This window comes from Meriones unguiculatus, chromosome 12 (genome assembly GCF_030254825.1).
Source record: "Meriones unguiculatus strain TT.TT164.6M chromosome 12, Bangor_MerUng_6.1, whole genome shotgun sequence".
Lineage (NCBI taxonomy): Eukaryota > Metazoa > Chordata > Mammalia > Rodentia > Muridae > Meriones > Meriones unguiculatus.
This window is the reverse complement of record NC_083360.1, coordinates 87,382,127-87,408,350: the sequence shown is the minus strand read 5'-3', so window position 1 is coordinate 87,408,350 and position 26,224 is coordinate 87,382,127. Positions and strand designations below refer to the sequence as shown.

At 41.0% G+C, this 26,224-nt stretch overlaps 1 protein-coding gene across 1 annotated transcript; it reads left to right on the top strand.

The window, feature by feature from the left end:
* Positions 1–24,233, top strand: Rnf11 (ring finger protein 11). The gene is made up of 3 exons (XM_021660766.2): positions 1–547; positions 19,886–20,055; positions 22,370–24,233. Exons 1-3 carry the CDS (start codon positions 425–427, stop codon positions 22,539–22,541), a joined length of 465 nt encoding a protein of 154 aa, XP_021516441.1. The 5' UTR covers positions 1–424; the 3' UTR covers positions 22,542–24,233.
* Positions 24,234–26,224: the final 1,991 nt, after the last annotated feature.

Below are 26,224 nucleotides of genomic sequence, written 5' to 3'. Positions count from 1 at the left end.
CGCCGCCGCCGCCGCGCCGAGGCGTAGTAGGATGAGGCCCCGGGCCGCGGCTGCAGCGTCGGCAGGGGCGACAGCCGCTGAGGCAGCAGCTGAGGCAGCCGCGCCGGCCGCGCCCCCCGCTCCTGACCTGGATTAGGCCCGGCAGCCCGGTGGCCGCCGCCGCCCCGTGGGGGGCGGGGTGGGGACGCGCTCGGTCTCCCCGCCCCCGCCCCCCTCAGGTTCCAGGCGCGACCCCGGCGCAGCCCGCGGCCTAGCCTCGCGGCCCCTGCCCGGGGGGCTGGCATGAGCGGCCCCTCGGGGGCGCCGGGGCGCGGGACAGCCGCCGCCTGAGCCCCGGGCCGGGCCGCCGAGCGAGCGTGCGAGAGACCCGGCCACGGCTCTCTTCCTCCCGCAGATCTCACGCACACAGCCCCAGCCCCGGAAGATGGGGAACTGCCTCAAATCCCCGACCTCGGATGACATCTCCCTGCTCCACGAGTCTCAGTCAGACCGGGCGAGCTTTGGCGAGGGGACGGAGCCAGATCAGGAGCCGCCGCCGCCATATCAGGTAGGGGAGGGTGTGTGTCGGCCAGCCAGGGGAGGCGGCGCAGGCCCTCTGCCCTTGGCCTCGGCCAGGCCTCGGGGGGCGGTGACCCCTTCAGGGCTGGCCTGGGGGCCATCTGCTGCCCAGGCCCCTCGGAGAGAAGGCGCCTTCCTGGCATGCCCCGGGGCACCGTTTGAGGACTGTGTGCTGTCCTTGAGTTCAGGAATCAAGAATGTGCTCATATCCCCTTGGCTGGTGTCTGGTAGTTAGCTCATGGAGTTGAGGATGACACGGTTTTCCTGCCTTTATGTCTGAGTTGTGTGGTTTCCTCGTCAGGCTGCCAGCAGGATTATGGGTTGTGGGTAGGTTGTCACCTCCCCTCGTGTTTGTTTTCTTCTGTGATCCTCCCCCACTCCCACTCTAGCTTTGTTCATTGGTTCTGGTAGAACGTCTTTTTACCATCTACTTGGGAGGTAGAATTCCAAGTGGTGATTTTAGCCTCGGCTTCATAAAGAGTTACTTGTTTATATATACATATGCGATAATTTTAAGCTTCTCCTCCTTTTAGCTCCACCCTTGTGACACACCTTTTAAATGAGTTGGCTTAATACAAACTTGATTATCTTGAACTTTAGAGACCTTTCAGCCTGACTTGGAAATCGCCATCTGTTCTTGGATGAAGGTACTCTTCATCCAAGACTCTTGAATGCGTCTTTCCAAATGATGCAATGAGTACGCTTCCCAGGTGGGCTTGAATACAGTTCTTTAATATTTTCCTCAAGAGAGTTTAGTTTTCGAACAGTGCAGTCTCCTTTGATTTTATGTGGTGACATCATTATCTAGTTCAGTGTTTTCTAAGTCCTGTGTGAACCAGTTTCTCATCACATAGGGAAAAAAAGTGATCATATGAAGATCTTCTGTCCACCTTAAGGGTCTTTCATGCACATTAGTAAGGGCCAATCTTTATTGTAGCCTTGTGGAAGCCTCTATTCAAACTTAACAAAGGAGGCTGTTGAGACTTGTCTTCAGTTCAGGTGATCTTTTTGCTAGGAGCCCTTCCCCCAAGGTTGCCCAGGTGAACATCTAATCCTCTTTAAGGACTCAGCTCAAGTATCTAAAGTCCTGACGCTACCCGCCTTCCTACCCTCCGTCCCTCCCTGAATTCCTGGATATGCCCCCCACAAACCTTCTACACTTCTAAGCAATAGTGTACCTGTAATAACTTAGTGCTGCATCTTTGTCTAGGTAGTTGTGTGTCTCATCCTTGGTGTATGTGTTTCCCTCCCCTTGTACAAGCTGAATTTGGGACATTTTCCAGGTGCTTTTATAGTCCAGCATCTGACTCATAGTAGATACTCAATAACTGAGATAAATGAAGAATAGAAGCTCTGTTCTCAGTATTTCATCCAGTTTCTGGCCCATAAAAATTCAGTATTTACTATATTTATGTGCCCAGTTTCTCCCAATGTATTTAAATTGCACCAGGAGCAGTCTCTAATACTAAATGGGATCTGGATGTTTTCTCAATAGCAGGAATTGAACCAAGAATGCTGTACGTGCCAGCAGAACACTACAACAGAGCTATAACTCCAGCTCTTTTTTTTTTTAACTTATTGTTAGATAGTGTCTCTCAAAGTCTCCTAGACAGGCCTTGAATTTTGTGTCCTCCTGCCTCAGCCTCCAGAGTTGCTGTACCACCAGATCTATCTTTCAGCTATCTGTATCTTACTGTTCCCCCTCCACTGAATAGCTACTTACCAGATGTTTTTATGTAGTTGTCATGAGCAACCCCCTACCCCTCAAATCTATGCTCCTTAGCCTCTTTCTAGGAAAATTGAATATCTGACTTGCTGCTTTCTCTGTTATTCTTACCATAATTTCAGAGTTTATGGGAACTGTATTTTTGTCCTTTCCAAAAGGCCTAGATTATAATGATGGGTTTTGGTATCACCAGTACTTATTTGGAATGTGTTATTTTTGACAGTGGAAATTGTATTGTGGTCACCTTTTCCTGAAATGAATGACCCAGATACTGATATGCAGAAATTGAGTATGAATTGCAAAAAAAAAAAAAGGTCACTTTAAAAGATAAAATAAAAAGAAACTTTTCGCCTGGCATGGTGGCTCATGCCTGTTATCCTAGTACTTGGAAGGCTGAGGCAGGAGGATTGCTGACAGTTTGAAATCCGTGCACGTATTGAGTTCTGCACTGGTCTGACCTATAGAATGAGACCCTATGTCAAGAATTTTTAAAAGAAACCTGTAGAGATAATGCCCCCTGAAATCTATAATATATTACTAGTACTTGTTTTACATGATTTGAGAAAGCAACAGTCCACAGTAAATGATTTATAATATTTGGGTGTTTAAAAAGAAATAGTATATGAGTAATATAATACCTGTAGTAATTGACTTGTTTCTTTAAAGAAGAAGTGATGATGCAAGCCTTTAATACCAGCACTGAGGAGGCAGAGGCAGGCCAGCCTGGTCTACAGACATCAGGACTACACAGAGTAACCCTGTCTCAACACCCCCCCCCCCCAAAAAAAAAAAGTGAAGGCAGAGCAGAAGTGATGGATCTTGAGTTCCAGGCCCTCCAGGGATAAACAGTGACACCTTGTCTCAAAAAAATAAAACAAAGAATATACTCAGTTGTAATATTTATAATATTTATAATTATAAAGGGCTTTAAATGGAAGGTATCTGATTATAAAATTAAAGACGTATATGATTTTATTCCCTTTCCCTTTGGCAAGTACTTGAAACATAGTTCTGGTATTTGTTGTACAGTAAGCCAAGAGCTCCGTAAAGCAAGGGTCGGATTATTTCTACTAACAGTAACCAACAGGCTTTACTTGGGCTGAAAAGTGAGTCCTGGGTTGGAAGTGTAGCTTAGCAGTAAAGTAATGTTTAGTAGGTGAGGCCCTGGGCTTTATATGTGCACCAAACAAAACATAGCTCAAAATAGATTTTGCTCCATTCTGACCAACATTTGCATGGAGCCCTTGTTTGTTTCTTGGGTGTTGGTTTCTCATTTTTTGTTGTTGTTGCTGATCTGTTTTTGTGCTTTTTGCTAGTATGGTTGTATTTTTGAGATAGGGTCATACTCTGTCTGAGACTTAAGCTCCTGACTCAGCCTCCTGGTGTGCTCACCAAACTAGGTTCTGGTTTCTTTACTAACCTCCTAGCTGGTTGCACTGATTTCACCCTTCTCTGCACCAGAGTCTCAGCATAACTGTATTCCAGAGGGACTACAATACTCCACCCTGCTCATGGGTCCATGTTTAATTAGAGAAAATTTCTTAGTATCCCTAAATCCACTCTCCCCCTGGTCTCTTGATTGTTCTAAGATAGTCCAGGTCTCAGACCTTTGCTCTGTTTGTTCCTCTGATGGATTACTCTGTATTGTTTCACCATGAATGGAGGACTGATCCCCTTACCTCCTTCATCTCTTTATTTTTTTGTTTTTTGGTACTGGGGATATTTTGAACGGAGGGCTGTACTAGATATCAAACACAGGGTCTCACACATGCTAGGCAAATACTGTTGCTGCAGGCCTGTATTTCGGGGTCTCCTGTAATCTAGACTACTGCAGACTGGTTGAGCCAGAGATGACCCTAAAATGATAATCAAGTGCAGCCCAGACATGGTAACACTTGTAATCTCTGGCGCTGAGGCAAGGAGATTAGGGTTCAGGGCCAGCCTAGGCTGCCTGAGACTCTTGTCTCAAAGAAAAAAATGAGGAAACAAACCTAAAAGCCAAATGCCAGTAATATTAAATATAAGAATTGTTTAAAACAATTATTGATGAAAATTATGGTTTTTTTTGTCCTACATCTTTATTGCCTGCCAGAAAGTATGTATTTTATGAAAGAATGCTTGAAATCTGTAGGCATAAAGTGTGATAATTTGAGGATGACACCCTGATAAGAAGCTCATTATTGACTGAGTATATGCAGATTGGTGTGTCTCAATCTTATAGCATTTATAGATTGTCCTTACTTGCACTGGTTCATCTTACAGTTTTGATGGTGTAATAGCAGTGCACAATAGACTGTACTTTGAATTTTGATTGTTTTTTTCCTAGATTAGTAAAATATCATATAATCTTGGGGATCTGCCTGTCCCTGCCTTCTCAGCACTGAGATAACAAATGTGCGTTATGTGCCTGTAATGTGCTTCCCTGTCCTTGCTTTTATTTGTTTGGGTGGGTGCTGGTGATCCAGATTCGTGGCCTCACAGCCATGAATAAGACTTTCTAGGTGCTTTTGCCCTCTCTCTCTGCCTTTCTCTCCCTCTCTCCCATTATTTCTCCCTCCCACCTTCTTTCCTCCTTCCCTCCTTCCTTTTTTCCCTCCGTGTATGTGTGTGTGTGTGTGTGTAACCTTGGCTGTCCTGGACTTTTCTTTGTAGACCAGGCTGGCTTAGAACTCAAAGAGATCCACCTGCTTCTGCCTCAGTGCTGGGATTGTTATGCCACTGAGCCAGGCTTGAATAAGGCTTTCTTTAAAGTTCCTTTTGTTTTTAAAAGGCTTGGTCTAGGGTTGGGAGAGATGATTGAATGTTTAAGAGCCTTTGCAGCTCTTGCGGCAGCACCTACGTGGTTGGTGGTAGTTGCTTATAACAGTTGCAGGGGATCCAGTGCCCTCTTCTGGCCTCCATGGGCTCCTACGTGCATTTGGGACGCAAACAGCCACAAACACATATACACAATTTTGAAAAACCCAAGTCTATCCTATGCACTTATTAAAAGTAACTTCTCTTTTTTAAAAATTCTGAACTATCAGGACTGGAGAGATGACTCAGCAGTTAAGAGTTCTTGCAACTCCTGCAGGAGACCCAAATTCCACTCCCAGTACCCACCCTGTGGCTCACAACTTTTTCTTCTAGTCTCTGGTTTTCTGCATGTATGTGGTAAACATACATAAAGTAGATTTTGCTAGTTGCCCTCGTTTGTCTGAAACAGGTTATGTAAAGCAGCTAGCAGTCCAGAAGGTATGTACACCGTGCCTGGTTTAACTGTTAGTAAACTGTTCGTAGTTTTTGGTTTACCTTATCAACTTCCGTAAATGAGAAGGATACATTCAACTTTTCAAAAGTTCTCATTGTCATACAGCACTGTAAATGTTTTAGACATGCAGGAGATGAGAGCAGAAGTCCAAGACCAGCTGCGTGACATCAGATCTTGTTTAAAAAGCAAACCAGAATATTGACACCCAGTGAATATTTGACTGACCAGATAGAAGCATGATTTGTTGTCCTGTGTTGTTGGCAGAGTGAAGTCCTCGCTAACTCCTGCAGCAGTACTTGAATTGATATCCTCTCTACCCAGTCCCTTCTACTTTGCCTCAGATCACATTCTTCCTAACCACTGACCATCTCTAAGTACTCTTAAGTTATGGTTTACTCTATGCCTTTCCATCTCGGTGATAGCCCTGTATTTTTCCTTACACAACTTGTACTCCAATTAGACTGAACACTTAGGCCCCTCTGGCTCTGTTTTGTTGTGTTGTTTTTGATGTGTGTGTTGTGTTGGCAAGACAGGCCAGGCTGGCTCCAAAGAGGTACAGAAGTATACCTGCCTCTGTTGGCATTAAAGACGTGGACCATTTGTTTTGTTTTGTCTTGATTAATAAGATTGTGTGTGTGCCCTCATGATACAACTATATTGTATCATGACATAGGCGTGATGTTCAGAGGATAACTGCAGGAGTCTCCTTCCGAAACTTTGGTGATTCAAGGATAAAACTCTGGGTCCTCAGGCTTCCTTGTTTGGCCCCAAGTGACATAGCCTGCAAGCTGTTTTCTAGGCCCCTAGCTTTTATCTGTGATTGTTGAAGTTTGTGTTGTTTGTGTCTGACTTTGAATTGAGTCATTGAATTAAGTGGCATTAAGAATTCGTGCACACTCAGTGTCAACAGTTTAATTGTAGAACTAATTATAGAGTGACATGAGACGGTGGGGCACTGAGAAGAGCTACTGGTATAAAAATCTGAGCTTGATTTTCCTTAACTTTTAGATAAAAATTCGTTTTTATATTTTAAACTTTCATAAATTTATGAGTAATAAAATAAAATACTTGATAAAGGACAGATTTTGTTTTGTTTTGTTTTTGAGACAGGGTTTCTCTGTGTAGCCCTGCTGGAACTTCCTTTGTAAACCAGGCTGGCTTCAAATTAAGAAGTCCACATGCCTTTGCCGCCCAGTGCTGGGGTTAAAGGCATTTGAGAACATGCCCAGTTTGTGACAAGGCCTTAGGTAGCTCAGGCTGGCCTAGAACTTGAAATGTAGCTGGGGATGACTTCAATTCCTGGACATCCTGACTCCACCTCCCAAGTACTAGGGTTGTAGCTGTACACCATCATCTGGACTCAGTATGATTCTGGTGTGTTTTGGATTTTTTTTTTTTTTTTTTAACAAAGAAGGGTTTCTTTATGTGGTTCTGGCTGACCTGAAATTTGTTTACAGGCTAGTTTCAAACTCAGAACTGTCTGCCTTTCCCTTTCCAGCAGCTGGGAATAAAGGTGTGCAGATACCATAGACAGACACACACACACACACACATACAGAGACAAACACACACAGAGACAAACACACACAGAGAAAAGGGAGGGGAGGAAGAAATGATACATTTCTTGCTGTTTTCTGATTATTTTCTCCTAAATACTGCCTTCAAATACAGAGTTAGAGATGATAGATCTCTGTTCTGTGTTCAGATAGGTTGTCAAATAAATAGAGTTAGTATGCAGATATCTAGCCTTTGACATTCTGATGTCATCTGCAAATGTGTTGGACCACATATAGCTGTACTGTCAAATGTGACCATGAGATGCAGGTTGGGCATATCTGGTTTAGAGGTGCACAGTTTGAGTTTCCGAGGTAGAGACTGGTAATGAGTGAATAAACAATTACTAAACGATAAACGGAAATAATATCAAGATGACAATTAATTTTTTAAAACAGAAAATGGGAAATTTTTTCTGTAAAAAGTGTAAAATTTAATTTCTTACTATGTTATTTAATTAGCAAGTACAGTATTTTTAGATTGATTTTTCTTTTTATTCGTGTGTGTGTGTGTGTTTGTGAGTGTTGGTGCCCATGGAGTCTAGGGGATCAGATCTCTTACAGCTGGAGTTAGTTTGTTGTGAGCTGCCTGATGTAGGTTCCGGAACCTATCTCTTGTCTTCTGAAAGAGCATTTTGTGTGTGCTCTTAAGTTCTGAGCCATATCTCCAGTCTTACAAACATAACTGGCCTGATATGTGATCTAGAAAGCATATAGTAAAGTAAGGAATCTGAAAGTGTGGGAATGAAAAGAATATCCCTCCAAATATATTTATCAGAGAATATTTAAATTTCTGAAATTAAAAATTGTATTCTTCACATTATTATTTGGTGTGGGTTGGAAGTTCATGTCAAAAAACGTGGGGGAGTTGGTTCTCTCCTACATGAGTCTTGGAGATCAAACTCAGGCCACATGCTGTCATCACTCAGTCCACCTGTATCCTCTCAGTAGGTCCTCGTTAGGCACCAGGAGGAAGAAGTGAGGCCTCCCTTATTTCAAGAAACCAGCTGAGATCTTTTAGAGATAAGACTAGTATGAAATCATTAGTACTAAATTGTTTAATGTAAGCATTTAAATTGTTTACTCTTATGTTCATGAATTTATTGACTGCATACGTATGTGTGCATCACTTGCACATAGGTTGAGCCACCATGTGGGTACTGGAAGTGGAACCTAGGTCTTTTGCAAAAGCAACAAGTGCTCTTAACTGCTGAGCTATCTCTAGGCCTTAATACAGACTTTTGAAGTCTGTATGACAATGTAGTGAATCATGAATTTGCAATTAGCTGATACAGGCTTCCAATTTTACATGGAGCCTTACTATAGAAGTGAATAAAAATGGTTGAGGTGCCCTGGTTAGATGGGAGAGCTCACAGTTGAAAGAATTACCAGTAGGTGGGAGGTGGATGCGTTAGAGTTCAGGAAGGTGTTGACTCCTGTACAGTTACCGTACACAAATGGTAATTCGTCTCAGCTGGGCTCCAGCTCCAGCAACACATGAAATAAACGTGCTGCTACCATTTTGACCACTTAACCACCCATGGCAAGTTTGAGGCCAGCTGAGATGACAGGAGACCCTGCCTCCAAATAAAAAATGATAAATAAATACAACAGGCATTTGAAATATTTTGCTAACAAAAACAATAGTAATTGTTCTCCATGTAATACTAAGTAAAAGGGAAACCTGAAAGATTGTATTAAGTACTAGAATATAAGGATAATTCTTTTCCTACTCTTAGCATATTTATAAATAGGGACTTTTATTTTTTCTGTTGCTATTTTAAATAATATGTATTTACTGCATCAAATACACAGGCTTGAATCCTAGGGCTTTGGCTGCCAGGCAAGCACTCTCCTGCTCAGCTGCCGTTGTTGTGCCATTAAACATTTGAAGTGTTTTATTACTATACATTTTCTTGGGAACAGGTGCATTTTTTTATAAAAATGTACGTTTATTTGGGGGAGATGGCTCTGCCACAGTGCACAGGTGGAGTTCTTGTTCTACTGTGTGTGTTCTAGAACTTAAACTCAGCTAGCTGCTCAAGAAAGGCTAGGAGGACAGGCATAGCACCACATGCCTATAATCCCAGCTTTTTCTGTTTTTTCCACTTTATATCCTGATTGTCTCCACTTCCCATAATGAAACTTTTAAAGGCACTATATATTAAAACATTTATATCTACTATATGTTGTCTAAATGTATTTTTTAATTTGTAACTGAGGCTTATAGAACTTAGGCAACTTGTACTTTGTGCATTTGTTGCCACATTTAATGGGGTTTGTTTTGGGGTTGTTTTTTTCTTAGTTTTTTGAGACATTTAATGTTTTTTACAGTTGGGGTGACAACTTTCTTGACTGAGACACCCCTTCAACTACATCTATCACATTCAAGTTTTAAAAGCTTTATGAAGGGATGTACTGTACTTTCACCTGTTTTGTCTATAATTAAATTTGTTTAGAATTATGCTGTCGTTTCCAGTAAGTTTTAGAATATTTTTATCACCTGAAAAAAAAACAAAACTCACCTTATTGTCAATATGAGTTCCCCAATCCTGAAAGCCATCCATTAGCTCCCACCTCACAGATAATGCTCTTTGGGAACAATTTATACAAATTGGTTCAGATTAGTAATGTGGTCATTTGTGGTTTGTTTTGTTTTGTTTTTGGAGGAGGAGTAGGGTCTCTGTTATGTTTCCCAGGCTGTCCTGGATAGAACTCTCTGTAAACCAGACTGGCCTGAAACTCAGATTCTCCTACCTCTGCCTCTTAAATGCTGGAACTAAAGGCGTGCCCCACCAAACTGAGCTTTTTTCTTGTTTGTAATTGAACAGGGTCTCTCTGTGTTGTCCAGGATAGCCGGGACCTTGCTCTGTAACCAAAGATGATAATGAAATGGTAGCACTTCTACTGCCTTTGCTGGGTCTATAGGCATTCATCGTTGAGGTTAGCTTCCCCTGAGGTTGGTTAGTCCGAGGTTGGTTAGTTAGTGCACACATATGTATATGTGGGGAGAGTGTCAGCGCTCCTCATTACTTAGCTCTGGCTATCCTTGAACTCATTATGAGTTCAAGACGGGACTTGTGCTCAGAGAGGTCCATCTGCCTCTGCCTCCCAAGTCCTGGGATTAAAGGTGTGCACCATTTAGCCCAGCTAACTTCCCCTGAAACTTACACCTGTGAGACTTTTCCACACAGACCCTCCAGCATTTCATCAGTGGCACTTCCTACCCTGGCACTGGGTCTTTCCTCAGTAAATTGTGACTTTTTGTATTCCAACATCTACTTCTCTGATGGGGAAGGCCAGTGTTTGCCCTGTGCACATAATCTCTGACTTGTTGGTTTGTGTAGCTTTTTATTTGTGAGGCTAGAGTAGCGGCATCCAAGTTCCTTACATGTCAACCAGAAGCTAGAAACTCTTTAATTTTTATAATTTGGGAACTGGAGAAAGGGCTCAGCAGTTAACACTACTCCTCCGGAGGCACTGGGTTCATTTTTCCCAGCACTCACACTGCAGCTCACTGTCTGTAGCTCCGGTTCCAAGGCCTGCAGAGCCCTCATTAAAAGTTTGACAGGAGCCTACCACAAAGGGCCTCTGAAAGACTCTACCAGCAAGGTATCTGAGCAGATGCTGAGACTCATAGCCAAACTCTGGACAGAGTGCAGGGAATCTTATGAAAGAAAGGGGAGGAAGAAAGACCTGGAGGGAACAGGAGCTCCACAAGGAGAACAACAGAACAAAAAAAATCTGGTCCCAGGGGTCTTTTCTGAGACTGATACTCCAAACAAGGACCATGCATGGAGATAACATAGAACACAGAAGCCGCCCATGGCAGCTCAGTGTCTAAGAGGGTTCCCCAATAATAGGAACAGGGACCACCGTCTCTGACATGAACTCATGGGCTGGCTCTTTGATCACCTCCACCTGAAGGGGGAGCAGCCTTACCAGTCTACAGAGGAAGACAACGAAGGCAGTCCTGATGAGGCCTGATAGACTAGGGTCAGATGGAAGGGGAGGAGGACCTAACCTATCATTGGACTCAGGGAGGGGCATAGGAGGAGAAGAGGGAGGAAGGGTGGGATTGGGAGGGGATAAGAGAGAGAGGGCTACAGCTGGGATACAAAGTGAATAAACTGTAATAAGAATAAAAAAATTTTGTTTAAGTTTTTTTTTTCATTGTCTTTTTTTTTGTGTGTTTTTATTTTTTGTTTTGCTTTTTGAGATAGGGTCTCTGTACATAGCCCTGGCTGTCCTGGAACTCATCTGTCTCCAAATGCTGGGATTAAAGAAAGATGTGTGCCGCCATGCCCAGCCTCTGTTTGTTTGAATGTAATTTGTGTTTTGACCAGGCTGGCCTTGAACTCAGATCCCCTTGTCTCTGCCTCAAGTGCTGGGATTGAAGGTGTGCACCACCACACCTAGCTTGACCACATTCTATTTCAGAGTAATTTGTGCGTGCGTGCGTATGCTGTGTGCTGGTGGACTAGTGGCAGGAAAGATGGACAAGATGGTTTCACCTTTGTGCCATGGAGCAAATTTTTAAGCAGAGATACGAAGGCAATTTTCATTTGAAAATAACCATCAAGTTATAACTTGCATCCACAATCTTGGACTGGCTAGGTGAAGGTGTAAGGATCAGGAGTTCAAGGTCAACCTCATCTAGCCTGTAACTATTCTGACCACATGCTGGTAGTCTGTAAATGGCTAATGGGCAAATGTCATTGGTGTAAACAGCTTTCCATTTAAGTTTCACAGTTAATGATGCTCTATCGAACATTTGTTTTGAGATTAGGATGAAAGATTTTGATAGGAGAGGGCCTGGATCTAAACCCTTGCCTTTCAGCATGATAGGCAAGAACCCTACCACTGACTGAGCTATATGCCTTTGAAAATACAAGTTTTTCATTTTGATCATTTTACATTTTACATTTCATTTTACATTTTGACTAACCCAAAGTCATGTGGAACTGCAGTTGTATTTTCTAAAAGAGTTTTGTATTTGGTTTGACATCGTCTGGCTAACCTAGGCTCTTCTGGAACTTACTATTTGGAGCTTTCCCACTGAACTGTACTTTCAGGCCCCTGAAGAAAAACCTGAAAACAAAATGAAACCCAGTTTCTACTTCAGAGCTTAAAGATGCTGACGCATAGTCCAATTGCTCAGCAGTGCAGTTTAGTACTGTCTCAGTGTTGAGATCTAACACATTAGTGATGACTTAGACCTGTATATTAGAAAACAAGAACCACCTGTGTAGAAGACTAGCCGCTCTGGAGAGAGCGTAAAAAAAATACCTAGTTGGACCAATTTAAGTGACCATGAAACTCAGGTTTCTGATGAGTCTTTAGGTCCCTGTTTCTTTAAGCTTTGATGTAAAATATTTCACCAGTTTCTAGGAAATACCATTTTAGTAAATTTTAAAGTTTTTAAAAATAATTTACCTATTTTTGTATACCTTTGGTGTTTGGCCTACATATATATCTGTGTAAGGGAGTTGGATTCACTGGAACTTGAGTTAGCTACAACAGGTGTGAACTGCCATGTGGATGCTAAGAACTGAACCTTGGTCCTCTGGAAGAGCAGCCAATGCTCTTAATGGCTGAACATCTGTCCAGCCCCCCTGACAATATTTTTTAAATAAAATAATTATATCATATCCCTTCTCCATCCCCTTCTGTGTCTCCCTCCTGCTCCATCTCAAGTTCACAGCCTCTTTAATTATTGTTACATACATAAATATAAATACATATATAACTATAAATGCTTACAAATGTATAAATAGAAATATGTGAATATAACCCTCTGAGTTTGTTCAGTGTTAGGCTCGTGTGTGCGTGTGCTCGCGCGTGCGTGCGTGCGTGCGTGCGTGCGTGCGTGCGTGCGAGCTCGCAAATGGCTGACCATTTGGAGTTGGATAACCAATTAGTCTCATTCTTAGGGAAGGCAGTCTCTCTTTTTTCTTTTTTTTTTTAAAGTTGGACTCTGCATTTTTAATCATAAGAAAATTTTTTAAAACAGTTATTAATAGGGTAGTTAATAAAAAAGTGAGTAATCTAACCAAAGTGTGCAAAAAAATAACAAGAATATATAAGTCCAAATAAGAAATTCAAAACCAAAACAACAACCACAACAAAGAAAGCAAAAGAAAAAACCTAAAACTCACACAGAATATTGTGCTCATCAGTCTTCTCTCAGTGAAGATTTAACAAGGCAGAACCATAGCCTGTGGCTTGTCTTGAAAACTTAGTGGCAAGAGAGATACCAGTTTTCTCAGAGGATGTTGTCAGAAAAGAAAAGGGAATGAGACCCAGAAGCAGCCTGGCTGGCTCACTGGCTAGATAAAATTAGGGCCTGTTCACATGAAGGTACCCCATTCTGAAAAAGACAATTTTTCCCAGGAATTCTGTGTGTCCTGGGGCTGGGGCTCAGCGGTGGCTCCTGAAGCAGCAGCTCCTTCTGCAGGAGGCTCTCCTCAGAAGACAGTCTCTTTATCAGCTGCCATAGTTGCCTATAGTTTTTTTGTCAAGTGGTGAGAGTTGGTTAGAATTTCCCCTTCCATGTTAACATGTCTTTTTTAACAATTTTTCAACAGATAACGGTAGTAGATCCACATGAATAAGTGAAACTGAGCCAGGCAGGATGGCTCACACCTTTAATCCCAGCACTCAGTAGGCCAAGGTAGCAATATCTCTGAGTTCAAGGCCAACCTGGACTACACAGAGGAACTGGCTCCATTTCTCTCCCATATACAAAAATTAATGCTGCACATAGGGGGTTGATGGGAGTGCTGTTAATGTGAATTCCCATATAGACTGCTACAGAAAACCAAACTACAAAGCCAACAGTACAACTTGGAAAGTAGAGTCTCCTCACGACCTTGGGTTAGACAAAACTTCCTTAGATCCAATGCCAAAAGCTCAAGTGACCAAAAATAAGTTTGTCTCATCAAAATTAAAAACCTGTGCCTTTGAGCTGGAGATGTAGCTCATAGGATAGTGCTTTCCTGTCATGTTCAAAACCCTGTGTAAGATCTCTGGCACCTTTAGCAAGAGAAAAAGGAACATGCACTTCTAAGAACAATAGGTGAAAAGATCCATAGAAGGCAAGAAAATGTTTGCAGGTCACATCTCTAGATAGTGGAATCTGCCCTTTTTAAAAACAAAACATGACAAACCTAATTTTTAAAATAACAGCCAGCAAATCAAAAGATGATTAACAGTCAGCTACCATTTCATACCTATTAGAGTGCTTAAAATAAAATAACAAGTAAGTTTGGTGATGATAGGGAGAAAATTGGGACTGTCACCCTTCTTTCCTGCTGTAATTTCAGAGTGGTACCAGTGCTTTGGAAATTGGCAGTTCTTCAAAAGCTTATGGAAAAGTTTCATTCCTGGGTTTATACCAGAGAAATATCTAAAGCCTTGTAAGTGAATTTTCATAATAGCATGTTTTCATAAAATCCTCTATATTGAAACCCAAATGTCTGCTAATAACTATGTAAATTGCAGTATATCTAAAAGATAGACTAGCAAAAAAATAAAAACTATATAGAAAACAACAGTTCTACTACATGCTGGAGTGCAGGTGAACTCTGAAAGCACTCTGACTAAAAGGCCTGCTGCAAAAATAATTGCTCATCGCCCTTCCCACTTTTGAGAGAGATTCTCACACAAGGGAGCTTAGATTTCTCTGTGCTCAGGCAGGCCTTGAACTCACATTAATCCTCCTGCCTCAGGCTTCTGGCCACTGAAAAGGAAGGCAAGAACCACTAATCCAGGCAAAAGTTCATATAATAGTACAATTCTGTCTACAGGTAAATGCTCAAAATAGGCAAATCTGTAAAGACAGGTAATAAATGCAGGGTTTCTGTTAAAGGGAACAAATTCTCTAAAATTGACTGATTGTATAAGTGTCTGAACATGAAAACCTACAAGATAGTATTTAATAGTGTGTGTTGGGGGAGTTACCGAAGTACACATTTGCTTTATTTTCTTTGGGGGGAACAGGGATAGGGTTGGGAGGAGGTGTGCTCTATGGGTAGAGGTTTGGAGGACAGTGTTCAGAAGTCAGTCTCCTTTTACCATGTGCTTCCTGGAGAGTCAGACTGGGTTTGGCAGGCTTAGTGACAAGTTGTTTTACCTGTTGAGCCATCTGTCTGTCTCCAAAATTAGTTTTAGGTAGGTCTCACTATATACCTCTGTTCTGGAATTCACTCTATAGACCAGGTTCCCTAGTACCTCTGCCTCTCAAGCACTGGGATTAAAAGTGCACACCACCATGCCCGGCTACATTTTTTTCTTAATAAGTCTGTGTGGTTATTACACAAGAGTGTTAGGGACCCATAGAGGTCAGCATCATAGCCCCTGGAGTTGCAAGCAGTTGTGACAGCCACCCATCCCCACACCCCTACCACCCAAAATGGATACTGGGCACTATCTTCTGCATGTACTCAGAATCTTAACCGTTGAGTCATCTAGCCCCTGAATTTAGTAAACGGGGGCTGAAGATGTGGTTCAGTTGCTAGAGGTCTTATTTGCTTAACCTAAGTGAAGCTTGGGATGTGAGGACATTTTGGACCCTGATTATAGCTTTATAGGATGTGGTAGCGCACGCCTAATCTCAGCAGCTCAAGATGTGGTAATCTTTGGCTATAAAACAAGTCTAGGCTACACGAGACCCTGCCTTAAACAAAAAATGCCACCCCCCTCCCTAGTTGGAGTGCTCTTTTTCAAACATGCAGGCCACTCTGGGTTACACCGTCATTTAATATAAAGCAATACGTTCAGTATCCTAGATGACAAGTAGGCTTTTAGTTCTCCATGTATCATTTGGGAACTACATATAAATGTAATCTTGCTTTGTTGGGGTTCTCCCTTCACTCTTCTATGGTCAAAATTAATGAATCATCAGAACTAAAACATACACTGACAACAGCTATTCCAAATCTTCCTTTTTATGGCCTTGTGGCAAAATATAGAGAAGGCATTCCCAATAAGAGACTGCAGCTGGAGAGGGGGTGGTGCCCACAGCAGCGTGTAAGGCTGTAAGGAGAAAAATCAAGAGCAAGCTCTTATTTCCTACTGGCTGAAAATACACAGCTGTTGGTGACAGGCTGCATTCTTTAGTGGTGACTTTATTTTTCCTTCACCACAAGCCAGATTTGTACTATTTCCAGCCTTGGACATTATTTAGGCATGTCCCCCACTGCCTTGTTTTAGTTTGGGGAATTGTATCATATTCCCTAACTTGAATAAACAATTTTAGGGAGGGGCTAAGTTGTCCTCAAAGTGTAGCCAAGGATGACCTTGAACTTGTGATTCTCTTGCCTCCACCTGAATGGCTGGAGTTACAGGTGTATTCTACTATGCTGGTATTAAATCTAGCTTTATATTGCAGACAGTTTTTACATTCACTTCTGGGGGTGGGTGGGGGTGGCCCGTTGAGACAGGGTCTCCCTGTAGCCTAGCTGTACTGGAATTCACTGTAGACCAGGCTAGCCTCAAACTTCTGCTTCTGCCCCCCAAGTGCTGGGACTAAAGACACATTCTATATTTATTCTATAAAATATTCTATATTTTCGTTTGTTTCTTTTTTGACTTACTAAGTTTAGAGCCCAAAGTATTATTGAAACTTCCTTTCTTTCCTTCTTCCTTTCTTCCTTCCTTCCTTTTTCCTTTCTTTTTTCCTTCCTTTCTTTCTCGTTCCTTTCTTTTTGTTCTTTCTTTCCTATCTATCTGTCTGTCTATCCATCTATCTATCTATCTATCTATCTATCTATCTATCTCCATTTTGGTTTTGTAAAACAGGCTTTCTCTGTGTAACCTTGGCTGTCCTGGAACTCACTCTGTAAACCACCCTGGCCCCAAACTCAGAGATCTGCCTGCCACTGCCTCCCAAGTGATGGGATTAAAGGTGTGCACCACCATTGCTCCCCAGCCATTTGTCATTTTAAATAGATGCTTATATATATATAAAACAAAGAGCTAGAAATGTATTTTTGACCTAGCATGGGTTTGATCTCCAGCACAACAAAGTAACGATCAGAATATTTTAATGAATTTTCTTAGTGGGTCAGAAATTGCTTTTTTTGGGGGGGGGGGTTGAGTATCTAACCTTATCATTTCCCTTTGCCCTGACTGACTACATTTAATCACCGTGCTTTATTGTCTTCTGTTCATTGTATATTGTTTTCTACAATGTTACATTTTTCTGCAAGAAACCTTTTAATTTTTCCTTTAGGGCAAATACTTTTAATTCCTGCCCCCCCCCCATGCAGATTCATGTGGGAAACTAAACAAAGCATTAAGGAAAATAATGTTTTGAAATATATTTGCTTCTCAGTTATGAATTCCATAATACTTAAGTTTGGATTTGTAGAACAAATCTGTTTCCTATCAATGATGAAGAAATGGTTGGATAAGACTGTTTGTATAATCCAGTGCTTGGGAACCTAAGCAAGAGGCTGCCAGCATCAAGGCCCTGCCTCAAAAAGGGGTAAGCTGGGTGCATGAGATGGCTCAGGAAGTAATGGGTGTAATAGATGTGAGGACCTGAGTTCAGTCCCCAGTTTCACATAGTGAAAGGAGAGTACCAACTCAGTTGTTCTCTGACACACAAATATAAATAAGCAGAGAACAGAAATACTTCAGTAGAATAAGAGAAAAGAGGAAGTTAGAGCCAGGGGATGGCTAACCTAGAGCCATTCTGTTTCTTCATCCACCTTGGGTGACTACGTGAGGTCTTCATATACTGAGCCCCTACATTGTATGTGCTTTCCGTCCCTCTTACTTACCTGGTTATTTACTTGAGACAGGTTTGTACTATGTATCCTGGCTAGCCTAGAACAGGCTGGTCTCAGGCTATAGAAGCATCTTGGCTCTGCTTCCCCTGTGCCGGGATTATAGATATGTACCATACCACCTGCCAATATAACTTTTTTTTTTTTTTTGAGGACCTGAGTTTAATCCCCCAAACCCACATAGTGGAAGGAAAATATGGTTTGCTGGTGTGGAACATTAAGGCTCAGGTATTAATAGGCTAAAATAATACTTAAGTACCAGGTCTGAAATTCTATTAAATGTATTTTCCTTTTCCATTATTTCTTGTCAGTAACCTAGATAGACAGCATGGAAATTCTCAGTTGAAAATGTAGTAGAAGAAAAAAATATATATAGTTTGATCTTGGACCCAAGTTAAATGTAAAGCAACAAGCCAGTATTTCTTCTCAGGGGATTGTAATTTCCATCAGGTTTTCCCTTTTGCTTTTATTATGCCTTAGTCCAAGTCATTATTTTTACATAACATGTTGTAAAATTTTGGTACGTGATTGAGAAATGAGTGCCTTAAATTTTCAGCAGTGTATCTTGTAATGTTTGAATTGGAATTATGTGACGGGGGCACAGATAATTAGTGTATTAGTCCAGATGCAGAGAAGCAACTGTCTTTATTCATAGAAGAGGTAGTTACGGCCAGTGGACTCAGGTTGTTCTTGTGGAGATCTGTACCTAAGGACCTTTCTTTTCATTCATAGCCAGTCTCCAAGGTTTTTCTGGCCTCGATTCTTACTGGTGTGTAGAACTTCAACTCTTGTTGAAGTCTTTACACATAGTGTTTCTATTAATTAGCTGTGCAGATTTCATAAACTGATCTAAAATTATCTTTTTTGTGCTGTTTCCTTGTACATAGGAAATGATTAATTGGTAAACATTTAAGGTTTATATTTTGTGGTAGGAGGAGGTGGCAGAAAGTGAGCTCCAATATCAGTCACTTCTAAAAATATCCTTCCAAAACAAAACCAGAAGACTCAGTGTTATGGCTTTAACGCAAGCTTTAATTAGCTATTTAACAATGGGCTGAGGATTCCAGGAAATGCTTGATATAATAAACTGAAATCAAATCCTGGGGAGAGTGGATGGGTCCCTGTGTGTGTAGTTATTATTAGGTAGCATTTAGTAGACTATTGCCATCCTGTTGGAGATCTTATATAGAGGAGCAGAACTGGGGCCAAGGTAGTTTGCAGAGACAGGTAGATACCCTGGTCTGCATAGAGAGACCTTGGCTTAAACCAAAAAGAAACTGGAGCAAATACTGACATAGTCCTTGTCATAAATGATTTTATAAATTTACTTTCACTATAGTCTAATGAAGCTTTTGTTGTCAATTTTTTGAGTCATGGTGTCACTGTATAGCCCAGACTGGCCTTATTCACCTTTTAGTTCCAGCTGTCCTTGATTCTTTGATCTCTGCCTCCACAGTGTTGGGATTAAAGGTGTGTCAAAGCACATCTGGCTCCAGTACATTTTGCTACTTTTGAAATACTGTCCTGCAATCAGTAGGAGCATTATAATCCTAGCTGATACTTAATCTTTCATGTGTAGTGTACAGTGGTAAGGACAACACTTCATTCCCATTTAACTTTTACAGTGACACTCTTTAAACATGAGGATTTGAGGCACAGATGTTAAATAACTTGGTCAATGTTATACATTAGTAATAAGCGTCATAGTAAGGACAGTCTTTAACTGTAAACTGTGAACTTGTCTGCATTGCAATTTGCTTACTAATGTAAGACTTGAAGTGTGTCTCAGATAAAGATGGCCACGTTCTCATCTAGTGGTAAAGGGTCACTCTTCTCATCTTTGATTGTGTAGTCAAGTTGTCTAAAGGCTGTGAGATAACAGTCCTGATTATCCAACCTCCCACTTATCTCGGGGCCCATTTTTCTTCCCTGGATAAGTAAGTTAATACACCCTAGAAAATGGGTTTTAAAATAATACTTTTTTTTTTTCCACTTTCATATTTAGGAACAAGTTCCTGTTCCGGTCTATCATCCAACACCTAGCCAGACTCGGCTAGCAACTCAGCTGACTGAAGAGGAACAAATTAGAATAGCTCAAAGAATAGGCCTTATACAGCATCTGCCTAAAGGAGTTTATGACCCTGGAAGAGATGGATCAGAAAAAAAGATCCGAGAGTAAGTAGTAATTTCATGTATGGAGATTTGTGTGTAGCTTTTTTTTAATGATACTGGAAATAGAACCTACGGCCTTGTACCTGCTAGGCAAGTGTTCCACCGCTAAGCTGTATTTCCAACCATAAGCATTAGCTATTGAAATTGGGCTTTTCTCATTACTTAGGAAGCCTATAGAATTCTATATTGGAAAACCTGAGTTAAATGTGTCAAATTTAAAAGCAATAAAAATAAATAAAATAAATGTAGCAATTACAGTTGCTGATTGTTGATTTAGATGACATTTGATGATAGTTAAAACCATTTACCTGTATAAATGTGGTGTTTTTGATAGCTTTGTTTATGAAAGTGATTTATCAGGTTTTTTTTTTTAAAGAGTTAAAAACCTTTGTAAATAAACCTGAGCTAATTAAAGGTCCTAGGCATTTGTATACATATATTCCCCCACTCACTAGAGTTTTAGGCACAAAATTTTTTACTGTAGGCTTATTGAGGGGCGAAAATCTAAACTGTGCAGTTGTCCAGCAGTAGAGGTACGGTTGAGTAGATTGTGATTCAGAAATGCTGTATTAGCGAGGCCGTGGTAGCACACACCTCCAATCTGAAGACTTGGGAAGTAGAGGCAGGCAGATTTCTGTGAGTTTGAGGCCAGCCTGGCCTATATAGTGAGCTCTAAGACTACATAGAGAAACCCTGTCTCAAAAAACCAAAAATAAAAAGAAATGCTAGAACATGTGGCTGCGCTGTTTTTCTCCTTGTGGTAATAAACAACTGGCAAGCAGATTAAGGGAGGAAGGCTTTATTGTGACTCATGACTTCAGGGAACCCCGGTCTGTCATAGTGGGAGGCATGGCAACAAGACTTTCTCTTGTCTGTGTAGGTGGGACTGAGGCTGCTGGCCTTGTGCTTCTGGAGCAGCAGTGTGTTAGTAACTTTCTGCTGCGTTGATGAAACGCTGAGCAAAGGAAAAAGGGTTTGTCTTACGGGTTACTGTCCATTATCCAGGGAAGCTAAGACAGGAACTGAAGCAGAGGCCAGGGGAAACCATGCTTACTGACTTACTCCTGCCATGGCGTGCTCATCTTGCCTTTATGTAATGCCCAGGGGTTGCATTGCTCACATTGGTCCAGGCCCTCCCACATCAATCATTAAAAAAAAAAAAAAAAGGTGGGGGGCTTCTGTACACGTGCCCCATAGCCCGGATGGAGGAATTTTCTCTGTTGTGGTTCCCTCATGATCAGCACAGATGGCTAAAGCCTTCAGGGCCTGTCCTTAACCGGTCTATGTAAAGGTTTTACCTGCCAGTGATAAACAGGGCTCCAAGTAGTCAAACACATGAGTCCATGGGGAATAGTTCACCGTTAACAACAGCCATTTAAGCTGTTTGAAGTTTTTAGTGTATGAGAGGTCTTTCATAACTTTTCAGGCGTGATTAGTAATTTTATTGTCTTGAGATTTATAGGAACAGCTTTTCTAATTGAGAATGGCTTTACCAATCAACACAGATCATCTAATTTACTGGGTTAATGTTTGTCTATTTGAGCTATAGCACCAGTTAATTAGTGCTGGTACTTAAGAGCAAAGTCTGTGTAGAACACTGGATTTGGACCCCAGCAGAATTGAGTTTCATAAACCTGTAGAAAAGTGCAGTGGACTTGAAAGTGAGTTAATGAAGACAGTTTAACTTAGAGCACCCACAGGAGCAGACTAGATTAGTCATTCTTTTTTGCTTTCTTCTTTTGCTTTGTGTTTGAGGCAGTCTTTTTCTGTGTAGCCCTGCCTGTTCTAGAACTCTCTGTGGACCGAGTGGACTATAGTCACAGAGATGCACCTGCTTCTGTCTCCAGAACACTGGAATTAAAGGTGTACACCCACCCCTCCAGGCCCAGCCATTCTATTTTTACATGTAGTTGTTTATGAGCATTCCTCCTGGTTACTCAGAAGACTCAGTGAAGGACATGGTTGCTCTGACTCCCACCTAAAGCATAGATGGTAGAAGTCCCCTGTAATAGGTCACTATTTTCAGGCACAGCATGAGTTTGATCCTAAGGTAGTCATTTTTTTCTTTGCTCAGTTAGTTGCTATCAAGGCTTATAAATTAACAAGAAATAAAATTAAAGAATATAAACAAACCAGTGCGTGTTAAAAAAATCAGTTTTCATGCTTTGGTGATCAGGTACCAGGAAAGCTTTTTTTAAAAAATGTTCTAGGTGTGTGAGTATTTTGCTTGTGTGTGTTTGGATTAACACTGTCTTTTAAAAGAATGTTCTGGATAGGCTGCTTGTGAAGATTTCTGATTCCCTCCTTGTTCCCACAGGTGTGTGATCTGTATGATGGACTTTGTGTATGGGGACCCGATTCGATTTCTGCCGTGCATGCACATCTATCACCTGGACTGTATAGATGACTGGCTGATGAGGTCCTTCACGTGCCCCTCCTGCATGGAGCCGGTTGACGCAGCGCTGCTCTCATCCTACGAGACTAACTGAGCCAGGGTCTCTCGTCTGACTTCAAGGGAACCATCATTTCTGGTGGTGTTGATCTTTTGTCACTGAGCCCAAAGAGCCAGGGATTAGGAATTAAGATCATGCACAAAGTTTCCTAAAAATTCCTGGATGGCTGCAGATGTTGAGGAAAGTATGTGATATTTTAGAAACTTAGGGGAAAGTAGGATGGATGGTATTTTTATGTAAAGCCTTGACCCAGTGTTTAAAATATAATTGTTATTAGATCTTGTTCTTGCTCCAGTACATAGGAATTGTGTAAAGTGTTACAGCAACTGTACATGTTTAAATTGTGTGTGTTGAAGATTAGGAAAAAGATAGTTGTTATTTTTTCCTAAATGAGATAAGTTTCTTCTCCCTTCCACCCAAATTCTTTTCTGAAAAGTTACTGGCATTTGGGTCAAGGTTTTATTAAAAGCTACATTTTATAACACTGGCACAAAAAAAGTAGTTTTAAGCTTGTTTGCACAGTTCTTTTTTTCCATTGGAAATGGAATTCATTGCCTTAGGTCTTTTTAAATAGTGTATTATTATCGTTGGGGCTGGCTCTATGCTTGAAAACCAGTTTATTTATAACCTGTTGTAAGTGCTATATTCTGTTTGCAGTTAGGAAATGCAGAATTCAAAGTGATCTCCTAGCTTGTAAGCAAACTGAGATGCACTATCCCTTTTTTATTAAAAATGAGTTGATGTGTCAGAAAACCAAGGCTAGCAAAGTGGATTTGATATCCCCTTCCTTGTGTGTCTTATCTTATTGTTTTGGTTGTTAATATGGTGATAATTGAAAGTCAAGTTGAAATTTAAATATTACTATTTCTGATGTATTGAGCTCTGAACTATGCCACCACGCTTATGTAGACATGAGGTGGCACCGTGGTGAAACTCAGCAAGCAGTAGTTTCTCAGCTCTAAGAGTTTTTTCTTCCTGTGACCTCTTTCCCCACTGTCTGGAACCATAGCAAAAGGATACTGCATCTCTTGTAACTGTAGTGCTGAGGATATTGAAATTACAGAAACACATATAGTCTGTTTCCTAAGAAAGCTGTCAAGTCTTGCTAGGTAACTGACAAGAAAGGCAAATGTGTTTCATGTTTCGCACACCAATGCAGCAGGATTTGTATAACCACCTGACTTCATAGTTGTGATCTCAAAGGAACTTCTCCTTTACTGTTTCTTGCAATTAATGTAAGAATACTCTAAATCTCTACACTTCTAAAGGGTTAGAGGTAGAGACGGTCTAGTAAAGATGTAATGTTTTATCCATTTAGCATGTGTTTATTTTCCTTATGTTCTCGAGGTGATTTGTCCCTTGGACTCAGTGAAATTGTAGTTACAAATGATGAGCAGAAGCACTCTCCACTTGACAGATGAGAAATTTTCTTTTATTTTGTGTTGAGTATTTGACTAATACTTTTTTACATACAAAAGTTCCTTGAAGGTTCTTTATAATTACGTTATAGAAGAAATTATGTCATAAGTAGTTAATTGACATTCAGATGAAGCTTTCACACATTGCTTTATTTCCCAATGGACCCCATGATGGAAAGACTTAAGATGAACTTGAAAAATACTGAAGAAAAGAGATTATCAGGTTCTGTTACATTGTTACGTATATCTTGCTTAATTTCTGTTCATTAATTTATATCCACCCAATTATAAAGTAAATTTGGAGGAAACAGCTGAAGTTGTGCCATATTTTCAGTGATAATCCTTTTTAATCCTTATGCTTTCTAATTATATGTGTGTTTTTAAGATGAACTTTTCCCAGCCATTTTTCATTTTGCAGTCTGGTAAAAACAAACAAACAAACAAAACCCATCTGCCTCAGGCCAATACAGAACTATCTGGGTGATTCTTGTTCTTTAATTCTGCTGTTAAAGTTGTGATAGAGCCATGAAGGGCTTCAAGTTAGGAGTTAGTTACATGTTCCCCAGAATAGCTAATCTTAAAAACAAACAAACAAACAAACAAACAAACAAAAAAACAAACCACATATGCTTAATTATTTTCAAGCTTATAGATACACATTTATTTATATTTATATATTTATAAATTATCATGTTAGTTTGAAAAGTCATATTTTTTCTTGCCTTAGCAAAAAAAATAGTGTTTGCTATTCTGTTTGTTTGTTTGTTTGTTTTCTTGGTTTTTTGAGACAGATTTTCTCTGTGTCGTCTTGGCTGTCCTGGGCTCATTTTGTAGCTCAGGCTGGCCTGGAAACTCACAGCTATCTACCTGCATCTGCCTTTTTGAGTTGCTGGATGAAGGGCGTGTGCCACCATGCCCAGCTAAAATAGAACTTTGGGTTTGAACCCTGGACCTCCCAACCTAAGGTCTGATGTCTTACCAGCTGAGCCATCTGAGGTTTCTTGTTTTGCTTTTCTGTGTGTATATCAGACAAAATAAGTAGATCATCTCAGGGGCAGGCTTTAGAGAGTAGTAAGGACTCAGGCTTCATCCGAAGCCATTCCACATCAGTTTAAGGCTTAGAACTATTTTTAATTGGTTTGTAATTACTATGGTTTAATCATACACGTAGAAACTGGGTAACTTTAAAGCTTCCTAAACCTATTAGGTGTAACCTGTTTAGAAATGGGCAAGATATGTTCCAGCTTGGCTACAGGTTTGAAATGTCTGGAAAGCCTAACCAGAAAAAGTGGGGAGGGGGAGTTACACAAATTGAACTGCTTGGATATATATTTACATATATATATATATATATATATAGTTACATTCTTACAAGGGATTTCTTAAATTGGTATTGGAAGACTTAACCCCCCCATGTGTCTGTATATTATTTCACAGAACATAGGGCATTAACGTTTTTTTTTAACATACAAAGTTTTTTTCATTAGGAAGAAAACTTTTAAATTTCTTATTTTATTTATGTGTATGAATATGTTAACTGCATGTATGACTGTGTAACACTGTGTTCCTGGTACCTGCGGAGGCCAGAAGTGGTTGTCTATCCCTTGGAACCGGAGTAACAGACAGTTGTGAGTCACCATGTGGGTTCTGGGAATTGAACCCAGTCCTCTAGGAGAGCAACCAGTGCTGAGCCATCCCGCCAGCCACAGAAACAAGCATTTTAATAACTGCTGTGGGGCTGCAAATAGATGGCTCAGAGGTTAAGAGCACTAGCTACTCTTCTTAGAGGACCTGGGTTCAATTCCTAGTACTCACATAGCGATTTAAATTAAACTGTCTGCAGCTCCAGTTCCAGGGCATCTGACACCCTCACACAAGCATATATGTAAGCAAAAGAGTGCATAATTGAAAAATAATCATTTTTTAAATCGGCTCATTAAGCATGGCAGTGGTGGCGCATGCCTGAAATCCCAGCACTCAGAGAGGCAGAGGCAGGTGGATCACTGTGAGTTTGAGGTAGCCTGATCTACAAAGCAAGTCCAGTACAGCCAAGGCTACACAGAAAAACCCTGTCTTGAAAAAAAGAAATCAGTGATGTCAAATAAACCAGCTTGATAAACCAGAGCTACCTGTGGTCTGGACTGAAAGTGGTAAAAAGGAGAAGGTAAGTTTCTTAGATACACTTAAGAATGACACCATTATGTGCTGGGACATGAAGCTTGGGACAGAGCACCATCTACCTCACCAGAGGCCCTGAGTGCAGGCCCAGTCACCAACTAAAACCTGGTAGGCTGTGACACC

What these genes read in the sequence shown, in the direction of transcription:
- Rnf11 (XM_021660766.2), top strand. Translation starts at nt 425, where the DNA reads ATGGGGAACTGCCTCAAATCCCCGACCTCGGATGACATCTCCCTGCTC. An exon ending in AGCCGCCGCCGCCATATCAG is followed by an intron (nt 548 to 19,885) that starts GTAGGGGAGGGT and finishes TTTCATATTTAG; the next exon opens with GAACAAGTTCCTGTTCCGGT. An exon ending in TCAGAAAAAAAGATCCGAGA is followed by an intron (nt 20,056 to 22,369) that starts GTAAGTAGTAAT and finishes TTGTTCCCACAG; the next exon opens with GTGTGTGATCTGTATGATGG.